This window comes from Mercenaria mercenaria, chromosome 2 (genome assembly GCF_021730395.1).
Source record: "Mercenaria mercenaria strain notata chromosome 2, MADL_Memer_1, whole genome shotgun sequence".
Taxonomy (NCBI): Eukaryota; Metazoa; Mollusca; class Bivalvia; order Venerida; family Veneridae; genus Mercenaria; species Mercenaria mercenaria.
The window spans coordinates 7,507,450-7,533,875 of NC_069362.1; the positions used below are offsets into that span (position 1 = coordinate 7,507,450).

The 26,426-nt window shown below is 33.3% G+C and overlaps 1 protein-coding gene across 1 annotated transcript in view; it reads left to right on the plus strand.

Annotated features, from left to right (window-relative positions):
* LOC128550283 (uncharacterized) overlaps positions 1 to 26,426 on the plus strand; it is a 51,251-nt gene that overhangs the window by 16,417 nt on the left and 8,408 nt on the right. The window contains exons 2-3 of the mRNA XM_053529022.1: positions 10,871 to 10,930; positions 23,727 to 23,792. Coding sequence (XP_053384997.1) covers positions 10,871 to 10,930; positions 23,727 to 23,792 — 126 coding nt within the window. The remainder of the gene's footprint in view (positions 1 to 10,870; positions 10,931 to 23,726; positions 23,793 to 26,426) is intronic.

A 26,426-nucleotide genomic window follows, 5' to 3' on the forward strand; every position in this document is an offset into this window, starting at 1 on the left:
CATCTCTATAATATGTTATTTCTGTCATGTTTTGTTTCTTTCTAATCATTACAAACTTTTAGTAACATATCTTAATCGATAAATCGGGACAGCTTTACCTATCATAAAAGTCAATAAAACCAATAATCCAATGTCAGCGCTACCGGACGCATTCGTCGATTTCCGTACTAATTGTTGTTGCTGTAGTAACACGGGGAAAATCGATAATTGATAGCTTTGGTCATTAAGTGATGCATTTACAGGCGGGAGGTTTACTTAATGATACTAGATGAACTTGAATGAAGTTTTGTTTAATATTAAAGTGAAAAGCGGAACAAGTCGAATATATATATAATATTTTATCAATTGTCAGATAAAAGTAATATTTAAGAATATGCATATGTTACCTAAAATATTTAGAAAGCGTTACATATTATACATCTTACACATAAATTTACTTTCCTATGTACAAAAAATAAGTAACTGCTTAGCTAAGTCTGTTATTTCAAATATGCGCCACCTACCGATTTTCAATGGACTATTATGAAATTTTCACAAATTAAAGTTGACGATATTTCCGACAGACTGGTATTTTGTTAGTTGCCTGTTATACATGACCACAAACTTCTTTTTTTTTTCAGCAGAGCACAAAAAAATGACGTACTTGACAGGTTTTCTAATAGCGTTTCTGTATACTACAAAAATACGGCAAAAATCTTTATTTTCAAGTTTGTATTAAAATTATCTCTCCAATGATACATAATTTGTCAAGTTTATCCGAGGCAAACGATTTATGAATGCAAAATACGTAAAACTGACGTCGAGTTTCACCCAAAATTTTGCGTAAAGACGCCTTTAACTGCCCGATAGTTTTTTTTCGTGATAATTTTGAACAAACGTACATAATTTCAATCTTCAATCGCTATCGATTCCGAAAAAAAGAAAGTCACCGTTTTAGATTCTTCATACTGCTGTCATAAGATTAATGAAGTAAGTGTAAAAATCATAAAAACTAAATCCCTGAGAGAAAGAAAAAAGACGATATAAAGACAGATGTAAGTGAGATATATATTACAAAGTAAAAACCATAAAAGCATAAAAATACCTATCACTTACAGTAAGTTGGGTAACATATTTTTATTACCCAGCTTGAAACAACAGTTTATGAAACTTATATACGACTTTCCTTGAATATAGCAAATATCTAGTACCTTAGATGTGAAGCTGTTGATCCTATCCTATTTGTAATTACACAATATGTGGATATTTTCATCATATTTTCTTTAAAATGCTCTACTTTTGATTTCGTAAATGCACGGGATCCCTCTCAGTCGGCTCAATTTTGCCTCACAGGATCCCTCTTGACTCTCTGCATACGGCACTTGAACCCTCTCGGACACAGTTATTTTACTATCGGCATAGGTGCCCTCTCAATTTAACTTCAATGAATCAGTGAGTTATGAAATGGCGTTCGTATTTAAAAGCAAAACAATAATTATAGGTTATTAGCTATGCACAAGTTTTGCAGCGGAAATAGATTGTACATGTACGACTTTAGGAGCGCAATATTCTTCCGCGCTAAAGAACGAGTGCTTATTTACCGATGCAAAGATGATAACCTTTTTATTACATACGCATACAATGTAATGTAACTGCACAATATTTTTTCAATAGTCTGAATAAGATTGACAATACTGATCTAAATAAAAAAAAAAAAGTTAATGCCACGCATCCGATATGATAGTCAGGCGTCAATGAATGTACCGATGTTTTCGGTACAGACTTGTGTGCCCGGGCAGACGGGGGTTTGTTATGATAAGTACAGACTTGTCTCTGAACCCTTTCAAACTAGCTATGCATGAATGGCCCCTCTTTGTATCAAACCAAATTATATAAATTCTCGTTAAAACACTAAGATATCTACGGTAGAGCATTAGTGCCAGGTGCGTTTATTTTATTAACTAGAAATTTCGAGTAAGTAACTCGAATTTCGAATTACTATCTTGCCCTTTTATCAGCAAAATTTGAACGTCCGTCTGTCAGTTAAAGGCCAAAAATGTAATGGACGACTTTTGACTCTTCTAAGTGGAATCATCAAAATACACTTTCCAGCTTTAATGGTGGAGGAAGACCCCAGGTGCCCCTCCGTGTATTATTTCATCACGAGCGGGCACCTGGGTAGAACCACCAACCTTCCGTAAGCCAGCTGGATGGCTTCCTCACATGAAGAATTCAACGCCCCTAGTGAGGCTCGAACTCACATCGATGAGGGACAAGTGATTTAAAGTCGGTGACTTTAACCACTCAGCCACGGAGGCCCCATTACATGTATAATATATTCATTAGGGGCTCGAACTAGGTCGAAAACCTTCCAGACATGGTCAAAATAGTGAAATATTCTAAGTTTGAATACTTCCCGGTCACCTTCTATGACCTCTCCTCAAAATCAAAGTCTGTCAAGGTACCCAATATTTCATTTTAGGTATGTCTATATTTCATTGACATAAGGGCTCAAACTAGGTCGGAAACCTTCCAGACTTAAGCATGGTTTAGGCACCTGAGGTCTTCCTCCAACATAAAAGCTGAGAAGTCGGTGCGACGTTACACCTAACAAAATCAATAAATAAAGAAATATTGTTTAAATGGAGATATCTTCTATAAGCAAACGCTGCCATATGACCCTGTAGGGCTACTCAATGACTACACCAGGTACTAATCTTAGCCGGGACCTATACATCAACGTAAACAATTGTAGTTAGTTACTCGAAATCTCAACATCGTAACTCGAAATTTCGACTAAGTAACTCGAAATCTCAACACAGTAACTCGAAATTTCAACTTAGTAACACCTTGCACTAATGCTCTTCCGTAGGTATCAGTAAATTTGATAATAAAATTTAAATATGAATGTTATGTGAAATTGCTGATTTATTTTCAATTTAAAAGAATACCATCTCAAAATTCTAACACTGAAGTTGAGGGTGCCAGTGCCAATAGAAATTTTGTCGAAGAGGGTTCCCGTGCTAGGTGCAGAGAGTCAAGAGGGATCCTGTGGGGCAAAATTGCACCGACTGAGAGGGATCCCGTGCATCAACTAAATGAAAGTAGTGCGTTTTTAAGGAAACATGATGAAAATATCCAAATAAAGTGTGTTTACAAGTAAGATGGGATCAACGACTTCACATCTAAGGCACCAGATATTTGCTATATTTAAGAAAAGTCGTATTTATGTTTCATAAACATCGCACGATGTTCATCAAAGCCAGTACCCTCCGTCTACATTACATCTTCGTTTGGACTTGTGTGAACTGATAAAACAAATGTAACGATAAAAAAGCAATGGTATATAGCTATGTCATTCCGTGGGCCATATGTTTTTATGCACAAAAATGTGTTTAGGACGAAAAATTTGATTTTCCGAGCTGCCTGACGTTGGAGTGCATTGTTTAGCACAGAGAGTGTCCTGTGCGCGAACAGAGAGGGATCCGTTTTCTCATTTTGCACAGAGAGGGATCCGATATGGGTATACACCGTGTACTATATATTATCATTATCAAAACAATGTTAAGTACGAAATATATATCTAGACGAAAATGTAAAACTATTTTAAAAAATGGCCGCTAAGATGGCTGCCACAATGTTTTTGAACTGACTATATTATATACTGGCAACAACCTTGAAAAATATGCTTCAGCTTGTTGATTTCTTTACGTTATACCAGTCGTACATAAGTTGATTATCCAAATGCGTTGTGATTTACAGAGTAAATTGTGATATTTTTTGACATTTATATAAAAAAATGAAACAACATATACTAATAGGTGTATACATACATACCAGATATAGGTTGTAAATATAAATACTTATATACCCGGTACATATCTAATGCATAGTTAATTATTAACAGTAGCATGTTACCATATTAGCTTATCTGAGTACATAGTGCTCAGGTTGAGCTATTGTGATCGCTCACTGGCCTGCGTCTGTCCGTCCACACTTTCATATAAACAACACCTCCTCCTAATCTGCCGTGCCAATTTTGATGAAACTTCATAGAGATGTTCCTTGGATAGTATTCTTTAAAATTGTTTAACGAATTGAATTCCATACAGAAGTCTCGTTGTCAACCGAAAGGAAAAGCTTTAAAAATCTTCTCGTTCAAAACCACAGGTCTTAGGGCTTTGATATCTAGTATGTAGCATTATCTAGTGGTCTTCTACCAAGATTGTTCAAATTATCCCCCTAGGGTCAAATATGGCCCTGTCCTGTGGCCAGTTTGGTTAATAAAGACGTATATGGGAAAACCTTTAAAATCTTCTTGTCCAAAACCAAAGGGCCCTAGGCTTTGATATTTAATTTGTAGCGTGATCCAGTGGTTCTCTACCAAGATTGTTCCAATTATATCCATGGGATCAAATATGACCCCACCCTTGGGATCACATGGTTTATATAGACTTATATAGAAAAAAAACTAGGTAAATCTTCGTGTACAAATCCACAGGGCATTGGGCTTTCATATTTTGTACGAAGCAACATCTAGTGGTCTTCTAACAATATTGTTCAAATCATCTCAAGGGGTGAAATATGGCCCCGTCCTTGGTGTCACATGGTTAATATAAACTTTATTGTTTAGGGAAAATCTTTTGGTACAAAATCACATGACCTAGAGCTTTGATATTTGGTATGTATCATTTTATAGTAGTTCTCTACAAAGGTTGTTCAAATGATATCCATAGGATCAAATATGGCCCTTCCCTTGGGGTCACATTGTTTATATAGACTTATAAAGAGGAAAAACTTTGAAAATCGTACTTTCCAAAACCACAGGGTATATGGCTTTGATATTTGGTATGTTGGTGTTACTTATATGGAGAAAACTATGTAAATCTCTTTATGTACAATACCACAGGGCCTTAGGCTTTGATACTTTGTACGAAGTATCATATAGTTGTCTTCCAACAATATTGTCCAAATTATCTCCTAGTGTCAAATATGGCCCTACCCTGGCTGTCTCGTGGTTTAGATAGACTTGTTTAGAGAAAACGTTGAAAAAATTTTGGTACAAAACCACATGGCCGAGAGCTTTGATATTAGTTATGTAGCATCGTGTAGTAGTCCTTTACCAAGATTGTTCAATTATATCACTAGGGTCAAATATGTCCCCGGGGGGGGGTCACATGGTTCATACAGACTTCTATAGAGAAAACTATGTAAATCTTTATGTAGAAAACCACAGGGTATAAGGCTTTGATATTTTGTATGAAGCATCATCTAGTGGTCTTCTAACAATATTGTTCAAATTATCTTCTAGGGACAAATATGGCCCCACCCTGGGTGTCACATGGTTACAGACTTGTTTAGAGAAAACTTTGAAAATCTTTTGATACAAAATCACATGGCCTAGGGCTTTGATATTAGTTATGTTGCATCGTGTAGCAGTCCTTTACCACGATTGTTCAAATTATACACTTGGGGTTGAAACTGGCCCCGCCCTGGGAGCACATGGTATAAACAGACTTCTATAGAGAAAAACCTTAAAAAAATATTGTCTTAAACCATACGGACTAGAGCAAAGATATTTAGTATGTGGCATGCTCTTGTGGTTCTCTACCAAGATTGTTCAAATCATTACCCTGGGGTCAATATATGCACTTCCAGGAGGTCCCTTGTTTTTTCATTGACATGGGAAAAGTATTCTTGTCCAAAACCATAAAGCCATTTGGTGTTTGGTATTGTCTACTATCAAGTGTTTTCAAATCATGACTCTGAGACTTCGATTATGATTACAATGGGGAGAATAAATACTTAAAACATGAATTGATGATACAGCCAGTAGCTGCTCCAGAGAGCTTTTGCGATGGCAGTACAGGAGCATAGACCATGGTATTCGTACTGATGATTGAACTGATATTATGCCTGATTGTTACAGTTCACATTCATTCAGGTGTATGTTACTTCTTTGAAAGAATCAACTTTTCTCATTTTTGATATATTTGAATATGCAGAAATGTTTGTTATTTTAACAGAAGTAACAACGTCTCACAAGAAATCTTAAAATGACTAATACAATATCACCTATGTGTGTTATTGGCATGCATTTTGTACAAATCTCCATTAAAAGATTTTCAGCATCGCCCAATTTATATGTTTTCAGGCAGTATGTTATGAAATTTCCATATATTTTATCAAATAAACTTTTCAATCATAGGAAATGAGGATTGATGTAGCATTTGCGCTGGGAGTGCAGAAGATACAAAGACATGACATTGTGTAAAAATATGCTTAAAATTTTAGCCTGCATCGAGTGTGACAGTAATTCAGATGACTCAAAAAATATTGTCAGATTGTAAGTTAACGAAATGTTTTACAAAGAGGTAGATGTTTAGCAAGCTTTTGAAAGCAGCTAGCATGTGAGCTTCCCTGATCGTGACTGGACTGGAGTTCCAAAGCTTTGGGGCAACGAATAAAAAGGTGCGATTGTCATACATCATGGTTTTAGTTTTTGGCATAGCCAGTGACAGCGTGTCTTGTGAGTTTAGGTTTCTGATCGGTTTATACACTTCTATCATATCACGGGACTGATGGTGTTAAACCTTAAAAGTGTGGGTCAGAACCTTGTACTGCACCCTGTATTTCACTGGCTACGAATGGATCTCCTTCGGAATCGGTGTTATATGATTGTGACGGGGCGTCTTAGTGATGACGCGAGCTGCGGTGTTCTGGACATGTTGAAACTTCTTAATATAGATATAAGTTACTGCAGAGCAATACTTGTATTTTATTTCTACAGAAACAATTTATGTTTTACAAGTATACTTTAAATTGCAAACATATTATGCATGATTGTGTGTATTTGACGTATACAAAGATACCCAATTAAAATGTTTCCAGATAGCTTCCTACATATGTTCTCAATGGCCTTTTTCAAGCTAAGGATTTTCTACATTTTGTACTGCTATAATTACCTTATACGTTTGTAGTATGAGGTAATTATAGCAGTATAATATGTAGAAACATGTTTCCTTAAATAACAAATAAATTAAATTAAAATTTTGGTTTTTCCGGTGTACAGGAGATAAGACATATGAAAATACACATCGTGTTTGCTAGTGACTTAGATTACTTAAATCATATTATGCCAGTTTGTATCAGTTAACGTTTGTTCAATGTATGTTGTTTTGTAATTTAGAATTAACATTCGAAAGGTTATTTATTTATATTTTAAAAAAGATGTCATTGCAGAGCAGTATTCCATCTTTCATTGATGTTACAATATCTCACAAGCTTACAAGTAAACTTAAAATGTCCAAGACATTATTACGTATGCTGTATTTGAATAATTTTTACATTCTCTTTTTACAAGAAAATGACCCGAGTACTCAAATCAGCATTCTATGTAATTACTACAAAATTTTCTATAAAATGTGGTTTGTAATTTTCGAATTAACATTTCAGTCTGTTTTAATTAATTTATAGAAAGAGTTAAGAAACATATGATTACTTAAACATCGGACCTTGTCATAATGTGAAAATTTTAATCATGTAATAATTCTTTTTCACGTGTTTGTTCTGTCCAAAAGAAACAGTTTGGACATTAAAAAACTACACCTTTACTTAACATGCATTTAAAAGTATTACACTATCTTATGTAAGTGTACGCCGATTTACCCCACCCACTTAGCTGTTTACTTAGCCCTTGTTTGTTGGATTAATCAATAATAAATTAATTAAAAGCTGTCATGTAAAATACTGATGATATAGTTTATGAAATTTTTTAACATAATAAAGTACAAACCTTGTAAAATATAATCAAGCAATTAAAAGTGATAGAATTATCAAAGGAATGTATCTAAAACAGGAAATTTTTCTTATAATTTTGCATGCAATATCCTCCATATTTTGTAAAAGTACATTTCAATTTACTTGAAGAAAAAATATACTATGTTTTAATCTATTCTGCAACAGAAACTTGTATAGAATTAGGGCCATGCCTATAAAATTGAAATATATTGTCAAGTCAGTTTGTATGATTTTTAATTTTGGCGGCCATCTTGAATTTGAGCACTTTACCCACCACTTGGATTCTGGCATCAACTGGTTTTGGAAACTTAAGACTGTCACAAACATTTTGATATATAGTTTGCGATGTGTACATTCGTAGACCACCTACCCCCTATGAAAGTGAACTCGTTTGCGACAGTAATATTGCTTATCCCTAGGCAATATTGTAATATACAATAAAATTTAAAGGGTGATTAAACATTTGACACAATTAAATTATTTTATGTTTAATGTTACTGTGTGCAGTCTTGGGACTAAAATAAATAAAAGATAACGCAATTTTTAAACGAATAATTAAAAATATACCAAAAACAGACATTAAAGGCACTGGCCTCCAGATCGTTCGACAACAACAAAAATATTTGGATCTTGAAATTAATGCTATATTTCTTAAGAATGTTTTGAAACTTATGCTGACAGACTTTATGTTGCGGAAACATATGAGAATTGAATGAGTATGAATTTATATCAACACAAAGTTACATATTTGTACAACAAACTAAAGCGAATAAAATATCTAACCAATCATCGACACTTCAACAAGACATATATACTGAACAAAACAGATAACCAGCCATTTCAGTGTGGGGAATCAAATGATCAAGTTGTTAAATAATTGTGTAGTTACCAAAGATGATAGTTTTCTTGTAATTACCCATTTTTACAAAACTGTTTTACAAAAATACTCAAAAATACTCAAAAAATGTCCAGATTTTACAAACTAGTGATTTACGTTATGTAGGAAGAAACTGACAAGAGAAACTAAATAATGTCCATCTCGTACCCTATCGAGTCGAAAAAGATCATTATATATTTGTATGTTCGTATCTTTATAGTGAAAAAAAATTACACCGCTGTATTTTTAGGAATGGTATATATTTATTTAAAAAATACACAATCATTACTGGTATTTTTTTTTTACTTTTTGTGGATTGGGTTAGTAAAATAAGTAAGATTATTAACAACATGTTAATCTAAATATATTCTTAATTTCACTGAATTTACATGAAGTTGTTGGCAAAGTAATAAATGGCGTTCAGTATAGTTAGTTACGTTCCCTATACGCAATAATTCTACTGCATATTATACACAATCTTGATATGGGTATCATATATTTTTTTGACTGTGTTATAAAGTAACTGAAATATTGTTAAACACAGACATTTCAAAGAACTAAATTTGGAAAATATCAGAGAAAGACCATGTTGAAATGCTGAAATGAATTTAAGCATTTACATTTTTTAATGTTTGTAGATTGGCAAGTTGGTACTTTGTAGTATACATTTTCTTATTAAATGCTTTCGATTCTTTCAAGAAAGATGTCGTAGATACAAAAACTTTTTTTGTTCTTTTTCCTGTCCGGTCGGTAGGTTTCGAAAAAATGAATGGGAAACTAAACATAGATCCAATTCAGTATGTCCTTACATCTTTCCGCTTAAGGAGTTAAAAATTAATCTGTCCGGTTGTAGTGATTTTTCTTGGACGTATACTATATCTTAAAGTCTGTTCAGTTGTAGGGATAGTCACAGTAACTACACGAAATTACTCAATGTGACACTTCAAATCAACAGATGTATATCATTTACCTCACTTTTATCATGATATTTCTTTTGTAAATAAATTCGCTTTTGGTTAGTGATGCAAAAAAGTAATGCATCCACTGACTAAAATATCATACTTGTCTTAGTTGTTGAAACAACCAACGTTATCATTTAAAAACATTTTTCACATTTTTGTGTCGTGTCAGAGCTTGTAACTGTATGAATTGTTGACACTATCTCTATTGTTGAATATGTAAATCTTGAAGTTTAATTATATCTTATTGATCTTTGAAATAAGATATACTCAATACATATGGAAATAGTTTGACATATATTCAATACGTTTTACAACATATATTATTTTTACTTGTCGTCACGAATATATTACACCTGAATTATTTGCCTGAAGTTAAGAAAAGCACCAGGACGTTTTGGAATGAATAGTGTAATTAAATTTTAACACAGTTCTAATATAAAACGTTGTTAATATTTCCGTGACAACATTAAAAACATGTATGCAACATGGTATATATTGTAAGATATTGCAACAATGTATGTACTGCACGAGTATGACCGCCCTACCCTTGTACACACAAACAAATGCATCTATGTATACTATAAACATGAGCAATGATTATTATTTAATCATATTACAAAAAAAAACATATTTCATCTGTTTTGTTTTGTTTCGTTTCGTTTGTTATTAGTTAGCCTGTCTGTCTGTTTGGCTGACTGCCCTAAAAGTCATCTGAGCAACAGTTGTTAATACATGGCTACTGAGCACAAGGAATTTCATGGTAAATAAGTTTGGAACCTGGTCCCAATTTCACAAAAAAATCTAAAGTAATTGCTTAGTCTGTTATTTTAAATGTTTGTTTTTGCCCTTTATGTGTCTTCCATGTTGACTTTTTCGTCAATATCAAAATTGTATATGATTATTTCATAAATAAAAGCAAACAGTTCTCAATTTTACAGAAAACGAAGTATTTAAATAAGAAATATTCTTAAGCAAATTCTTAAGTTCGTTATATCGTGCTTAAATAGAAATATCATATGTGCGTGACTGAAATAAGTACTGCAGATAAATACTACTTAACATAGTATAATTTAGCTATAAATACATAGTTATAAAACAAATCGACATTAAACAATAGCAACATTTTAAAATAACAGACTTAACTAAGTAATTACTCATTTTTTTCGTGAAATTGGAGCCTGGCCCACGCATGGTGTGTGTCGCGGTGAAATCATGTTTTTGATTATATGGATACTTTTTTTATATATTATAGGTGAAGCTGATGTCAGTGCCTGGAATGAAAATATATATTTACCATCTCCAGCCGGCATAGGTAAGCATTAATCATTACACATTTTCAAGGCAATTCATATTCTTTAAACACCTGAGCCCCAGTACACAGTATATAAACGAACTGAACCCTAACCGGATCTTGCGAGCGGATTTCAGTGTCAACCATTTTGCGTCGACGCAGTTGAGTTAAAAAATTCGTGTTCATGTGGATACTGTTGAATGATAAGTAAGTCAATCTGTATGTATATTGTAGCCAACAAACTTTATTGTTGACCTATGATACGCAACATTATCGTTTTTAGCATTAAGACAATAAAATTCATGAAACTCGCCGCAGGCTAGAACGAGATCAGCACTACACACGAAAGAAAATTGGGTTTTATCAAGTTTAGATTAGTTGAACACGGAGTTTTGAGTTTGTACCGCTGCAATTAATTAATAACAAAAGGTATTATGGTTATTTGTTATATGAATAAACAGTTTTGAACATAAAAACAAGATTTAAAGCCAGGGTGTAAAATATGCCTACTGTACGTTTCTTGCCGGTGATTCTGAACCTCACTTGCGAGTTTACGCGATCTATCTGTACCATGTCGTGGGAGTATTTTCAAAGATTCTGGACGTTCTTGGGAGAAGAAATTTGTGATTGAAAGCATTTTTTTGTTTATTTTCATGCAAAATGGAAGAATTCAGCTACTATCATGCCCCTCAAGTTCAAATGACTTGTCCAAATCCATGTTATCTGAAATAGATGGCAATTCAAAGCTGGTAAAGAATGTATCTATCCGGAAAGATAAAGTATTTCTTGATATGATGCAATCGTTTACATACCGCCTCAGCATCATTGCAACAAGTTGTTCATTAGCATTTAGATAGTCCCACCTATTTTCAACTAATCGGATCCTGAAATCTGCTCGCAAGGTTCGGTTGGGGTTCAGTTCGTTTATATACTGTGCCAGTATATGGAGGGTATTTGTGTCATTCTAAAGCCACAATACATTTAACAGAGGGAACAACAGATTCATTAGTTTCACGAGTAGTTTAACTTTAGTGAAAATGTAATGACTGGGGCTTAAAAGTGAATGATATGTATATGCTGCTTGTAAAACACAAACAAATCCCAGCATGTTTAATCAGTGTTGGTAGAGGGACACCCAGGAACATTTCTATGAAATTAGTTTGAAATCTGGCAAATGGTTTAAATTAGTTACTATAGTATGGAATGGATTCCTACGAATAACTTTAGAAAACTATCTATATCGAGTTTCATCAATTTCCACCTAATTGTTCCAGAGATGTCATTTAAACAAAGAGTTTAAAGAGCCAGACGACAGACGGACGGACATAATAAAACAAAAAAAAGTGTGTTTCTGTGTTGTTTTTGTTGTTGGGATTTATGTACAACTTTATCTTTTTTAAGCATAATTTGAAATGTTAAATTACCATTATTTTTTCAATAATCCACTCTAAACATGTACTAGCAATATTAATCATAGTACCGTGACCAAATGCTATCATAATGTGCCCGAGTTTAATTCATTTAGTTTGCGTTTTGCCTTTGTTGTTTATGAAATATTCTAATTTATGTCTTTAATCTTTCAGGTTATTAATGTATCAAAATATATGGGAGAAAACAATATTCAAATAAACATGTTTATTTAAAATGTTGTAATTAAAAAGTACAGTAACAAACCATAACGAAAATTTTACTTTATTTTTTTAGAAACTTTAAATGCCAGTTATCATGGTCATATTTACATACGCACAAATCCAATAACATCCTTTTTCCTGGGAAAATTCAATGTAAATATCTTTAATTGGGACAAATTAAATCTTAATATGTAATAGTTATAGTATGTGTGAGAGTGTGTTACGAGGATATATCAGAGCTAGGGGTACATCGAGGGTATTTTTCTCTGCACATATCGCCGAGGCCGGTAGGCCGAGACAGATATGTGCAGAGAAAAATACCGAGATGTACCCCTAGCTCTGATATATCCTCGTAACACACGAGCATTACATATTATAACTATTTTATCGCATAGTTTTATCATTAGAATTTATATATTATTTTCATTTAAATTTGTTTATTATTATTTTTACTATTTTGATTCCCTTTCTGCACCTTGCTGACTGAAACACTAAAACTTCTGTTTTAGAAAATGTGTTCCCCAGATAAAAGTATCCAACAGATTTCTGCATTGGTTTTAAATCTTTGCATTTCATTGGCCAAACATATTGTAAAACTTGTTGTTTTGTTTGTAAAAAAAATAAAAATCAAAGAAAAATAAACATTTGAGAAAACTCAGAATTTCATGTATTTCTGAATTTGGCGATAACTATCGAGTTTTTGAAATATTCTAGTTTATTTATTCTTTTACTTTATTTTTCTTGTCGTTCGCGATTCTTTTACTTTATAAATGTAGGTGTTTGTGATAATTCTTTCTCTGTGAACTGTAAATTGGAGTTAAAATCATCTTTTCTTTGAAAGGAAAAAAATATACTCCCTCGATAGGACCTCGATAGAGAAAAAGTGTTGCGATATATATCGGAACAGTTTTACTGTGCTGATATATATCACAACAGTTTTTTTTCTAATGAAACTCTATAGAGATTTCTGTGTTGATATATATCGTAACAGTTTTGTAAAATATCAGCACAGATTTTGTAGTATTAATGTGTGTTACCATGTTTAACATACTGCAAAGATCAAAGGAAAACTGCCGCACTATGCGATAAATATAAATATATATATGAAATTATTGTCATATAAATTTTGTTTTTACAGCTTTAGTTCACAAGTAAGTCAATGCAGAAATTTAAATTAAATAGTCTGAGTGTATTAACAATAAAATATGAATAAACAAAGATTTAAGTATTGTCATCAGTCATCAGATAGATGATTCAGTCGAACAAAGCTCTTGCTGCTTTAACTTAACGGACGGTTGGTCGCTTTCATAAGTCCCATTACAGTAAGTTTAAATTATTTTAGCTTTGTCAGTCTCTGATTTGGCTACTTAGCGATGGTCGGGTCAGGCTTTTTGAAAATGTACTGAAACTGTGAATAACTGTTTAATGTAGGGGGAAAAGCCTGCGAGTTTACTGTATTTCAAAAGTATTTTTAGTTAATATTTCATCTTTTCGAAAATATAGAATTAACTCTTTTCCAAGGACAATGCTAGGTTTGTCATATTTACGTGTGTTTGTGCGTGCGTGTGTGTGTGCTGTTTTGTTTTAACCACCAATCGTTTCAGCATTATTTCTTCAGGGTGTATTAAAAAAAGGTTATCATGATTGCAAACTATGTCGACATATGTTTGAATAGATTTATATAACCAAAGATGTAAATCCTTGCATTCTTGATATAATGATCAGTACGTTTTAAACTGACGACTGTAACTTTCATTTGAACTTTCAATTTTCATATTTGAAATAGTATCATTTTCTATTTGTTATGTGACCATTGGACTGAAACTGTTTGTTCATATATGTATAGAAAAACGCTTTTAAAAGAGTTAAAGTTACATAACAAGAGCCAATGACTATTCAGAAGATGCATTCATCCACTCTTTGTCTAAATAAGCACAAAACAATTAGCATTTGACGTTATAATATGAAAATTTGACAGTCAATATTTTGATGCTAGAACAATTGGAAATTAGCATTTAATTATATTGTTCCGCATTAATGGCAATTGCCCGGTCTTCCTAGCCGAACAAAATGAAAGTGTGTCTTTAAACATTAAAACGGGGGTTTTATTTAAAGTTTACTGGCACTTGACCTTGTCCTATAAGAGATCCAATTTCAGTGCTAGTACAGAGGAAACAAGTAAAATTTTGATGCAGAGCATCATGTCGCCGGAGAGCTGTCGGCTAATATTTTGAAGATTGGATTAGAAAAAAGGCTAATAAAGCTATAACTGCTATTGCGGTGCATTGCATGCCGTTGAAAGGCTGAAAAAACGTCGCGTCCTTGTTGAAAGTTACCCCAAAACCGTTACCGTCTTACCATCTTAATCTTTTTCCTTTTTTACAAAACCCACGCTAAGCCTCGTTCTGAAATCCACGCGCCAGCATCCTCATGAATAAGAATGGAAATCTACGACGGCAAATATTTTCACATTTTCAAACAATGAATGCAAAAGATTTCTTGTAACGAAACATTTCAACAAATTATATTATATATCTTCTAACGAAAGGCCCATAGTTTGACAATAAAGTAAAAAAGAATCATGAAATTTATAGACTGTTCTTACAGGTTGAAGGTTAGTAATTTGTCTCATATAAAAAATGACAACTTCAGGTCGTCTTTACGTATCTTTATAGAACATCACTTTTTCATACACCTATTTTTCATGAAAAGTCTATCATAAATTAACGACAAAAGTGAAAAGAAAATAGGGGTTGAATAGTTCGTAGTGAAATGCCAGTCAGTTGTGGTCTGCTACCCTAAAAATGGCGCATATTTGCTCTTGTCCGCACAATAAACCCCTACTTTCTTGCCATGTCGGGTGTATAAACATGAAAACCGTCTCATGTCATGCAGAATGTATTCTAGCAGTGCAAAAGTGTAAATAAAGCACTCGTTGTACACGAATTTTCGCTAGAAATGGGAAATTAGGATATATTTACTATGGATTTCTTTCGACTACACCACGGAAGCACATTTTCGACCAAATTACTGACCTTATTCCTACAGACAAGAGACAGTCAAAAATTATGCCCTTAGACTGTGTTACTTCCCTTGTCTTACATGCGCTCATGTAGATGCAGGAGTATATTCTAGGTAGCAGGGTACACTTAGATTCGAAAATTTTGGGCACGGACAGTCTTACATGTCGCGAGTTGCAATATTGCACTTCCCTTATGAGCAGAATCAAGGTGGCCATTTTATAAATTGCGTGCATGTTTTGTGCTTTTAATTAATGGCAAGATCAGGATTCTCATACAAGAATAAAGAAAGTTATCAAAACGAAAGTGTTACACCATCCATGAAAAATAGCATGCCAAAATCATCAATTTTGCACTTTTTGAACAGCCTGCAATGATCCCGCTGCAAGAATAATGCCCAATTTTATTGCATTTCTCAATTTAATAGTCCTTACTGAACTTCGGGATATAAACGGAATGGGGGCCCAGCCAGCTCAATGTTACAGTATTTTGTGTCTAAATATGGCAGATTTTATATATTGGACCGATGTTTGCCTTCACAAAAGATGGCTTTAAAGTCATTATCTATGTTTATCTTGAATTTACTTTCAAAAATGATTTGTACTACTATTCATAGCTTGATGCACGAAATTTGCATTGTACCACCTAGTGTACATCAGCGTTTGATTTGATCTGTATAGATACCAAGTACTGAAATCACAGATTTACTTCTGATACGTCTACGTCTCCCGTCTCTGTATTCCTCTCAAATACCAATCTGAGTCATTAGTACGAACATATTTTACGATAATCACGTTAATCTGACATACAAAAGACATAGATTATAACTGTATCAGTTATGTATTGTCTCGTATCTATACAAATGCAAGCATTGTCAAATAGGTCCCGTCATATTTACAAAATTATAAAAGACGACCATTTTTTTCGGGCCATTAAACATTTATTGCCGAGGTTTTGGAATGGGGTATAAGATTTGACATTACGTTAAACTTGTCAGTCGTAAAGCTATTGTTAAACGACTCTAGCTACTGTTATGATAAAGTTTTTGTTGTTTTTCGATACCCGTTAGTATACGCAAGCTTGTAGGAAGGCATGGCATCATGAAAAATGCCTGGGAAGATATCGTTGGTCTTTGACCAGTTGCCAGGGTTCCATTGACAACTGTTATTTGAGATTCCCAGGGTAAATTCAGGTTACTATAAACAAATTAATTAAAATGCAATAGAAGCATTATTTCTGATTTAGTATGAGCCCATGGTTGCTGTTTTAGTTCATACTTCGTTAGTAAAATTCTATGCTTGGATCACGTTCCCATTAGGCCGCTGCTTCGGAAGCAGATGATTAATATATGTTTTGAGTAAACTGAACTGAAAGTTAATGCAAACTGAATTACCCAGAAACTTTAATGTTCGATCCTGCAGTCAGGTTGGGAGTTCCAGCTTTATTTAAGTTTGAGTCACAATCACACCTGTGCTTATGATGCCAGTTGTTTTCCTGTCGGAAGTGGATACTTTAAGATATGTTACATTTAGTGGATTTTACAAACAATCTGTAATGACAAAGATGTTTAAACTGGTCATTCAAATCAACAAGTATAATGCTGCATATACATAATAATATGTATATTATGTTTATTCAGGAAATGAGTTTGTGGCCTATTTATTATGTCTTACAGTTTATATAAGCCCTATACTGCATACTGGAAAAACTGATTGAAGTATTGCTTTCTTAGGGAGACAACATGTCAAGTATCAAGTCCAGTACCAAACTAAATGCCAAATTAATAATGTTGAATTAATAGTGCAAAATGAACAATAAAAATCGCAACAATATTTTATTTATTTTGTTGAGTTTAACGTCGCACCAACACAATTATAGGTCATATGGCGACTTTCCAGCTCTGATGGTGGCGGAAGACCGCAGGTGCTCCTTCGTGCATTATTCCATCACGAGCGGACACCTGGATAGAACCAGCAATAATAAGAGCTAAACGTTTGGAAAAAAAGAGACAAACAATTATCTTGTTTTATAATATATCTCCATACTTTTGAAATTAAGTCCAGTTATAAATGGTCCTACCTGTTTGATGTCACCTAACACATCACCTAAGTTACCGTTTGTGTTTTGGGATATTAGCTGTGTTAACTTACAAATAAATAGCTTTATTAAAATATAAGGTAGCAATATTTTTTGAACTTGTTGAAGTCATTCCTATCTTATGAATAATACACAACAAATTTTATAACCAAGTTTATAGCTCAACTAAAAATATATTTACACTTTAATGTTTATCTTAGACTGTTGTACTGTTTTTCTTTTAATTATACAAAGTATGTTTAAGCTAAAATTGATTTGTTATCTGATTATCCGATTGTGTATATATTGATTTTCCTTATACTATTTCATGCAGTGCTAGTAGTTTATACGAATGTTAAAGGCTCATAATGTAGAGATAGACCCAAAAATTTTCAATGATAGTAATGCATTAAATAAAATCTAGAAATTGATTTCCAAATCCTTGAAATAACCAAAAATGATTTCATAAATGTGAAGTTTATGATAGTTTTGTTAATATCAATAACAGAAGTTTTAATTTTTAATTTAAAATTGTGATCAACAAAGAATGACAACTCTTGCCTTGGGCTAGTACTTATAAGCAGAGATATCTATTAGTTTACTTCCCTTGCAATTACACAATTGAATGGAAAATGAAATCTGTTTTAGACACATTATCATACTTTTTTGCACAACAAAAACATTAAGGATTTATTCATCTGTGTTTGATTTACCCCTCAAAACATTGTTCCTATGATTCTGTCAGCTTACATATGGTAAATAATTAACTTTTAAAAAGCCAATAATAAAATGAAGTACCAGTAAGTAACTAATAGTGCAGATAATACAGTTTTGCTTGTATCAAAATGTTACAATAGAACCACTTTTGTAATACAGAACACCTGGTAGGATTAGTAAAGGTGCAGTTATATTGATCTCTATTTCCTATGCCTACATAATGCCTTTGCTTATAATGCGGCTGCACATTTTTGTTATGAATGTAAAATATGCCTCTTTCATATCAAATCCTATTTTTGATAATTGCTTTCTCAATTATTTGCCAAAATATTGAAAATTGATTAAAACAGTAGGAAATATTATTAAATCACTTGTTTACGATTACCTCCCATTGTTGGTCTGACTACATAAATTTGTATGTAATATTGAAAATAATGTTTTAACAATGTAACATTATACGGCATTTTCTATCGTACATAAATGTGCATATTTTCAGAACATCAATGACTTGTGCTTGTTTTCTTAGATACTGAGTCATATTGTTTGTATAAAAATGGTTTAACTTATACAAATAAACTCACAGTAACATCTACCTTGTTTGTTCAAAGTTAATTGATACATACACAGACGAATATGCCTTATTGTTTTGATTAATAGTAGTTTGAAAAGCATTTTGTAATAATTAGCAAAGCTGGCCACAGTGCTTTTTATTTGGAAATCGTGATTAACTTACTTATTTTACTCCATGCAACGTAACACAGCCTTGCTCAAAGTTTTAAAGCAATACCTTTGACCATTGAGGAGAAAAGTTGACCTAAACGCAAAACTTAACCAAGAAATCTGATATTTTCTAAGTCAAGAAGGGGCCATAATTCTTGCAAAAAGCAGGATGGGGATATGTTTCTTGCTGTACAGAGTCAGCTATTGATGGTGAACAAGTGTTTTAAAGCAATAGCTTTGATAGTTTAGGAAAAAAACTGACCTTAACACTTAACCAGGCAACGCCGACGCAGACACCGACGCTGACACCGATTAAGTGATGACAATAACTCTTCTTTTTTTTTCAAAAAATCACATGAGCTAAAAAGAAAAACATACATGTCTGTTTCTGTATATGAACAAGTTGCCACATTCTCGCATACAAGAGGTTAACCATGTTATCTTTTCCTCATCTCGAGTAGCATGGCGAACATCTGATGGAGGAGAATGAGTCTGCCTCGGATTGTGTTTGACTTTTAGATGTGTAAGCAATATTTTCATTTTCGTAACAGAGGAATGACCTAGAGTTAATGTAAAGAAAGTAAAGTAAAAATTCAAAATTCTGAATAGCAAGAATAAGAGGAAGCCACTCTTTTTCTATTGTTGAATGATATTGCTGCTTGAAATATAACATATATCTGAAAAGAATATCAAAGAGCAAAAGGTCTGTAAAACATGTTACGGTTATGTTATATTAGTGACTGACTTGCTTTTTCCAAATATAAACATAGAGTTCGTGGTTAAAACTTCCACAGTTTAAAAGGATTCCAGTGTAACTTTATATATATAATCACCAGGAAATGCAGACGGGCAGGAGGTTTTTTAGGGTCAGTTGGTGTATTGTGGGGTTTTGCGCCCTAGACCTTGGACGAACTGTCTATATAACATTATTGTTCATGACATTGCGACGCAAACTACTTACTCAGTTTTAAATTAATTCCGTTAAATCTCAGTGTTGTCTTATCTTCTTGTCATTAAGCATCATAGAGTCCATTTAATCTGTATTTGTAATAGAAGTGTTGCACGTTTAATTCTTTTTTTCCTGTCATGAAAACGGCTCAATCAAACCAAGTCTGCTAGTTTTTGTTTAGTTGCAATATATGTTATATTTGTTATGAATGGTGTATAAACAATGTATATGACAATGAGGGGTCATAATACATTTGTTTATAACGTGGCTGCTACATTTGTGTTACGAACATAAACTATACTAATTTCTTGTTAAATCTGATATGGGATAATTGTTTTCTGATACATGTATATTTATCAAAGGTTAACATAGTAGGAAGTACAGTGCAACCTCTGTAGAGCATCACCCTTTGAGATACAAATATTGACTGTTATATAGAGGTTGTTGTTCTGGAGAAGTAAATTTGATAGTATACTTCAGTTTAGGGAAATTTTGGTGAAGTTATTACAGAGAGATATTTGTTTAAAGGCCTAGATCTTGGCAGTGGGCCAAGGAATTTCTGTCTTCACCAGCACATTTGGGGGCTAATGACTATCACAGTATGGTTCGAATAAACAAGGATCATTGTTTATTGGAGAGTCAGTCTGCCTTACAAGTGTATCAGTTAGTGAGAAGGGGAACATAAATATTGATAACTTTTAAAGTTATACCTATTTTTTTTTTTATTGATTTTTTTTTTTTTTTTTTTTTTTTTTTTTTTGGCATTTTTATGTAAAGAAGAATATTTGTTGATCAAACACAATAATAAGAAACTTATTTTAGGAAAAAGGCAAATTTTTATTTCTTCAAATTCTGCCTGGAGACGTGTGATATTTCAGAAAAATGGGACTTTCATTCATCTAAAAGTTTTGTTCAGTGCTTGCAGAATACTGTAAATAACATTTGTCTAAGATTAAAAGCCGAATGTGCATTTCAGCGTTACAAAGTAAAGCATGAAAAAGTACACTTTTGGCAATTTACTGAAATTGAAAATTCAGTATAGATGGAACACAATAATTTCATTTTACCCAGTAATATTATATTCAAATAATGGTGATTGCATGAATACGAGAAAATCATTTTCCCTTTTTTTAGATCGCGAGAGCCAAAGGCTCAGGGTGAGCTATTCTGATCAGTCACCGTCCGGCGTCCGTAAACTTTTACTTTAAACCGCTAGGCCAATTTCATCCAAACTTCACAGGAATGTTCCTTGGGTGAAGCTCTACAAAATTGTTCAAAGAATTGAATTCCATGCAGAACTCTGGTTGCCGTGGCAACAGAAAGGAAAAACTTTAAAAATCTTCTTCTCAAAAACCAGAAGCCCTAGAGCTTAGATATTTGGTGTGAAGCATTGCCTAGTGGACCTCTACCAAGTTTGTTCAAATCATGACCCCGGGGTCAAAATTGACCCCGCCCCAGGGGTCACTTGATTTTACATAAGAAAATCTTAAAAAATCTTCTTCTCAAATACCAGAAGCCCTAGAGCTTAGATATTTGACATGTAGCATTGCCTAGTGGACCTCTACTAAAGTTGTTCAAATCATGACCCCGGGGTCAAAATTGACCCCGCCCCAGGGGTCACTTGATTTTACATAGGAAAATCTTCAAAAAAATTCTAAAAATAAACCAGAAAGCCTAGAGCTTAGATATTTGACATGTAGCATTGCCTAGTGGACCTCTACAAAATTTGTTCAAATTATGACCCCCAGGGTCAAAACTGCCCCCGCCCCAGGGGTCACTTGATTTTACATAGGAAAATCTTCAAAAAATTTCTAAAAATAAACCAGAAGGCCTAGAGCTTAGATATTTCAAGTGTAGCATTGCCTAGTGGACCTCTACAAAATTTGTTCAAATTATGACCCCCGGGGTCAAAATTGACCCCGCCCCAGGGGTAACTTGATTTTCATAGGAAAATCTTCAAAAAATTTCTAAAAATAAATCAGAAGGCCTAGATCTTAGATATTTGACATGTAGCATTGCCTAGTATACTTCTACAAAATTTGTTCAGATCATGACCCCCGGGGTCAAATTGACCCCGCCCCATGGGGTTACTTGATTGTACATAGAAAAATCTTCAAAATTTTCAAAAATAAACCAGAAGGCCTAGAGCTTAGATATTTGACATGTAACATTTCCTAGTAGACTTCAAAAGTTTTTCAAATCTTGACCCCCCCCCCACCCCCGGGTCAAATTGACCCAGCCCCAGGGGTTACTTGATTGTACATAGGGAAATCTTCATAAATTTGCTAAAAATAAACCAGAAGGCCTAGATCTTAGATATTTGATATGTAACATTTCCTAGTAGACTTCTACAAACTTTGTTCAAATCATGACCCCGTGGTAAAATTGGCCCCGCCCCAGGGGTTACTTGATTGTACATCGGAAAATCTTCCAAAAAAATTCTAAAAATCATCAGTTTGACATTTGAAACATGTAGCTCATATTACTCTGGTGAGTGATCCAGGGTCATCATGACCCTCTTGTTGTAAGTATTCTATATTAATACAATGGAAGGATCACCTTCATCAATATGACCTTTTTCATGATAATTATGATGTTGGAAAATATTGTTTGTCAACACAAAGAACTCATTGAGTTTTCACTATACCTATGTTTTATCACCATTATTATTTTTAATATTATTACTATATCTTTTATTATTTTATTTGTAATATAATAATAATAATAATTATTATTATTATTATCATTATTATCATTATTATTATTATTATTATTATTATTATCGATATGACATTAAAATGACAATAATTATTACCTATATAATATATATTATTCCACATTCACTGAAGGAAAATTAATTTCTTTCAACTCAACTGCACACATCTTCATGGTCTAGTTGGGACACCTGCTGTGCTAATTGCCCTCTAATTAGCTACAATTACATAATCGCTGATAAGCAGCAGATAAGATGGGAGTTGTTTATTGGATTGGGGGAGGGACACTTATAGTAGTAATGGATCTAGGCCTTTAAGAGAGGGCCGCACTGGAGAGGTTGTACTGTATTACTGAATCCGTTGTTTTCGATTATCGTCGATAAATGACTTTAACTGCGCAAGTTCATGTGCAATATTGAAAGTAACATTTTTCTAACCATGTATTTATGCATATTCCTTTGTTGGATAAAAACTGCTCTGTTTTTGACATGCAGAAATAAAGCATTATGGAACTTCAATAATAGTTAAGCTTTACTCGTGGTCAACATGTTTTATCTACTAGGGTGTTGCCTCTAGGCATTGTTCGAACCCAATCTACTATACTTACTGCATTTTGTGAATTTTGCGCTAATCAGAAACGTGTAAGACTGGAAATCGGTAATGCAAAAATGATGCCAAAGAAAACTATAGCCTTCATTGTTTAGTAAGAAATCACATTTCATGTTTCTGTTAAATAAAGGATAAGGCATAATTTAACAATAGCTGCAGTTGCAAACACTCGACGGTTGATATTATAACACTTACTTCTAATATTTTAAAGTTTCAGTTTCCTCTCTAACACAAAGAAAGATTTTTTGCTTTGTTTACCAAGCACCTCGCCCGTTTGTTCAGTTTAAGCCGTATTTGAAATTATTCGAAGAATGTTCTCTGCATTGAAGTTATGAACCTGGAATTTGGCAGTCTGGATTTAAATTGAATGTATTTTTTCAGGATCACCAGCGGCTGTCACAGAACATGCACCAGGGAACATTTGCTGGATCATTCCAAGAGGCCAGGGTTAGTTTATTTTTATTCTGAAAAATATACCAGTAGTATAAAGTACAGGAGCCAGAAACGTCTAACATACACCCCCACTCCCTCACCAGAAATTTTATAGGTAACAAATTATTTGACAGGACCAACTTTCAAAATCAAATATGTTCCCATGAAAAAAAACACTTTTGAATTATATGTATGATTTCACTGTCTCCTGGCAACCGTTCATTTTTAGAAAGGACAACCAAATAGATGAAAATCAAGTCATATCTTGGTCAGGTTTGGTGATAAAACAATAATAATGCTATCAAAATGGAGCTGAGACATGCCTGTTATTAGCAGGATTTTATGTTTATCAATAAATTTGCATATTCAAGAATATTTTATAAGTTTTATATCAATTTAATTCTAAAATAGTATTTTTCTACTTTGGTAACCTTTTTTAATCCTAAATAGGTATGCTTGGCTAGTTTGCTTAAAATGAAGCAGTACCGCAACCAACGTTTAAAAAAGCTAAGAGCACTAAAACTAAATAAAATGATATAATTAAGGATAACATGGTGTAATAGGCCTCAATATGTCACCAAAAGCGTACATACAACTTGATAATTTAAGCTTTAAAAGTGTCAAACGGTAGAAATAAGGTGCATATTGACAAGTTATATAGTGACAGAAGTTCTCAAAATTTTCCTTTAGATTACCTCCCCTGATAATTTTGGTTTTTCATGAGTGATCTCCTCTGAAAACTAAAAAAAAATATTCTCTCCTTTTCCCTACTGGGAATTTTAGATTTCTTTTTGATATTTGTATCAGAATCATATAATGCAGCTTTCTACTGCAAAATTTTCTCCAAACCCAAGTTCAGATTCTCATAATCAAAGAAATTATATATTTCCCATAGGCATCAATGTTAACTTCAATACCAATTATCTCCCCCATAAATGATAAAATTTGAAAAATCTCTCGGTGAAAAGTTTTTAATTTTGAATGTCTTTAAAGTGATAAAATTTCATTTAAATATTACCATCCAGTTACAAGATATGAAATACGGCTATTACACAATGTTATCCTTAATTGTCAATGCAATAACAATTATGTGAGCTATATTGTTCGCAGACATAGTGTTAACACTTAATTGGAGGAGGAGTCAGTATGTAACATACTTTATGCATGTTTCGTTACCATTTCAACAACCTTGTTTTATTGCATCAATTATTTAGAAAATATTCTAGAAACATGATTAATATTAGTTTTTGTACTATAAGAATACAGTGTGCTTTTTAGCTCACCTGAGTGAGTTTTTCTGATCGCTCGATGTCGGGCGTCCGTCGTCTGTCTGTTGTCTGTCGTCCGTCAACATTTAGCTTGTGTATGGGATAGAGGCTGTATTTTTCAACTGATCTTCATGAAGTTTGGTCAGAATGATTACCTTGATGAAATCTAGGCCGAGTTTGAAAATGGGTCATCTGGGGTCAAAAACTAGGTCACTAGGTCAAATCAAAGAAAAACCCTGTGTATGCGATAGAGGCTGTATTTTTCAGTTGATCTTCATGAATTTTTGTCAGAATTATTACTTTGATGAAATCTAGGCCGAGTTCGAAAATGGGTCATCTAGGATCAAAAACTAGGTCACTAGGTCAAATCAAAGAAAAACCTTGTGTATGCGATAGAGGCTGTATTTTTCAACTGATCTTCATGAAATTTGGTCAAAATGATAACCTTGATAAAATCTATGCTAATTTTGAAAATGGGTCATCTGGGGTCAAAAACTAGGTCACTAGGTCAAATCAAAGAAAAACCTTGTGTATGCGATAGAAGCTGTATTTTTCAATTGAAGTTCATGAATTTTGATCAGAATGATTACATTGATAAAATCTAGGCCAAGTTCGAAAATGGGTCATCTGGGGTTAAAAACTAGGTCACTAGGTCAAATAAAAGAAAAACCTTGTGTATGCGATAGAGACTGTATTTTTCAATTGATCTTCATGAAATTATGTCAGAATGATTAACTTGATGAAATCTAGGCCGAATTCGAAAATGGGTCATCTGGGGTCAAAAGCTAGGTCACTAGGTCAAATCAAAGAAAAACCTTGTGTATGCAATAGATGCTGTATTTTTCAATTGATCTTCATGAAATTTGGTCAGAATGATTGCCTTGATGAAATCTAGGCCAGTTACGAATATGGGTTATCTGGGGTCAAAAACTAGAACACAAGGTCAAATCAAAGAAAAACCTTGTGTATGCAATAGGGGCTGCATTTTACACCGGATATTCATGAAATTTGATCAGAATGTTTGTCTGGATGAAATCTATGTCAAGTTAGAATATGGGTCATCTGTGGTTAAAAACTAGGTCACTAGGTCAAATAAAAAAAAACCTTGTGTATGCGATAGAGACTGTATTTTTCAATTGATCTTCATGAAATTTGGTCAGAATGATAGCCTTGATGAAATTAAGGTCAATTTTGAATACGGGTCATCTGGGATCAAAAACTAGGTCGCTAGGACAAATCAAAGAAAAAGGTTTTGTATGCGATAGAGGTTGTATTTTTCAATTGAGGTTCATGAAATTTAGTCAGAATGATTGCCTTGATCAAATCTAGGCCAAGTTTGAATGTAGGTTACCTTGGCTTAAAAACTAGGTCATTATGTTAA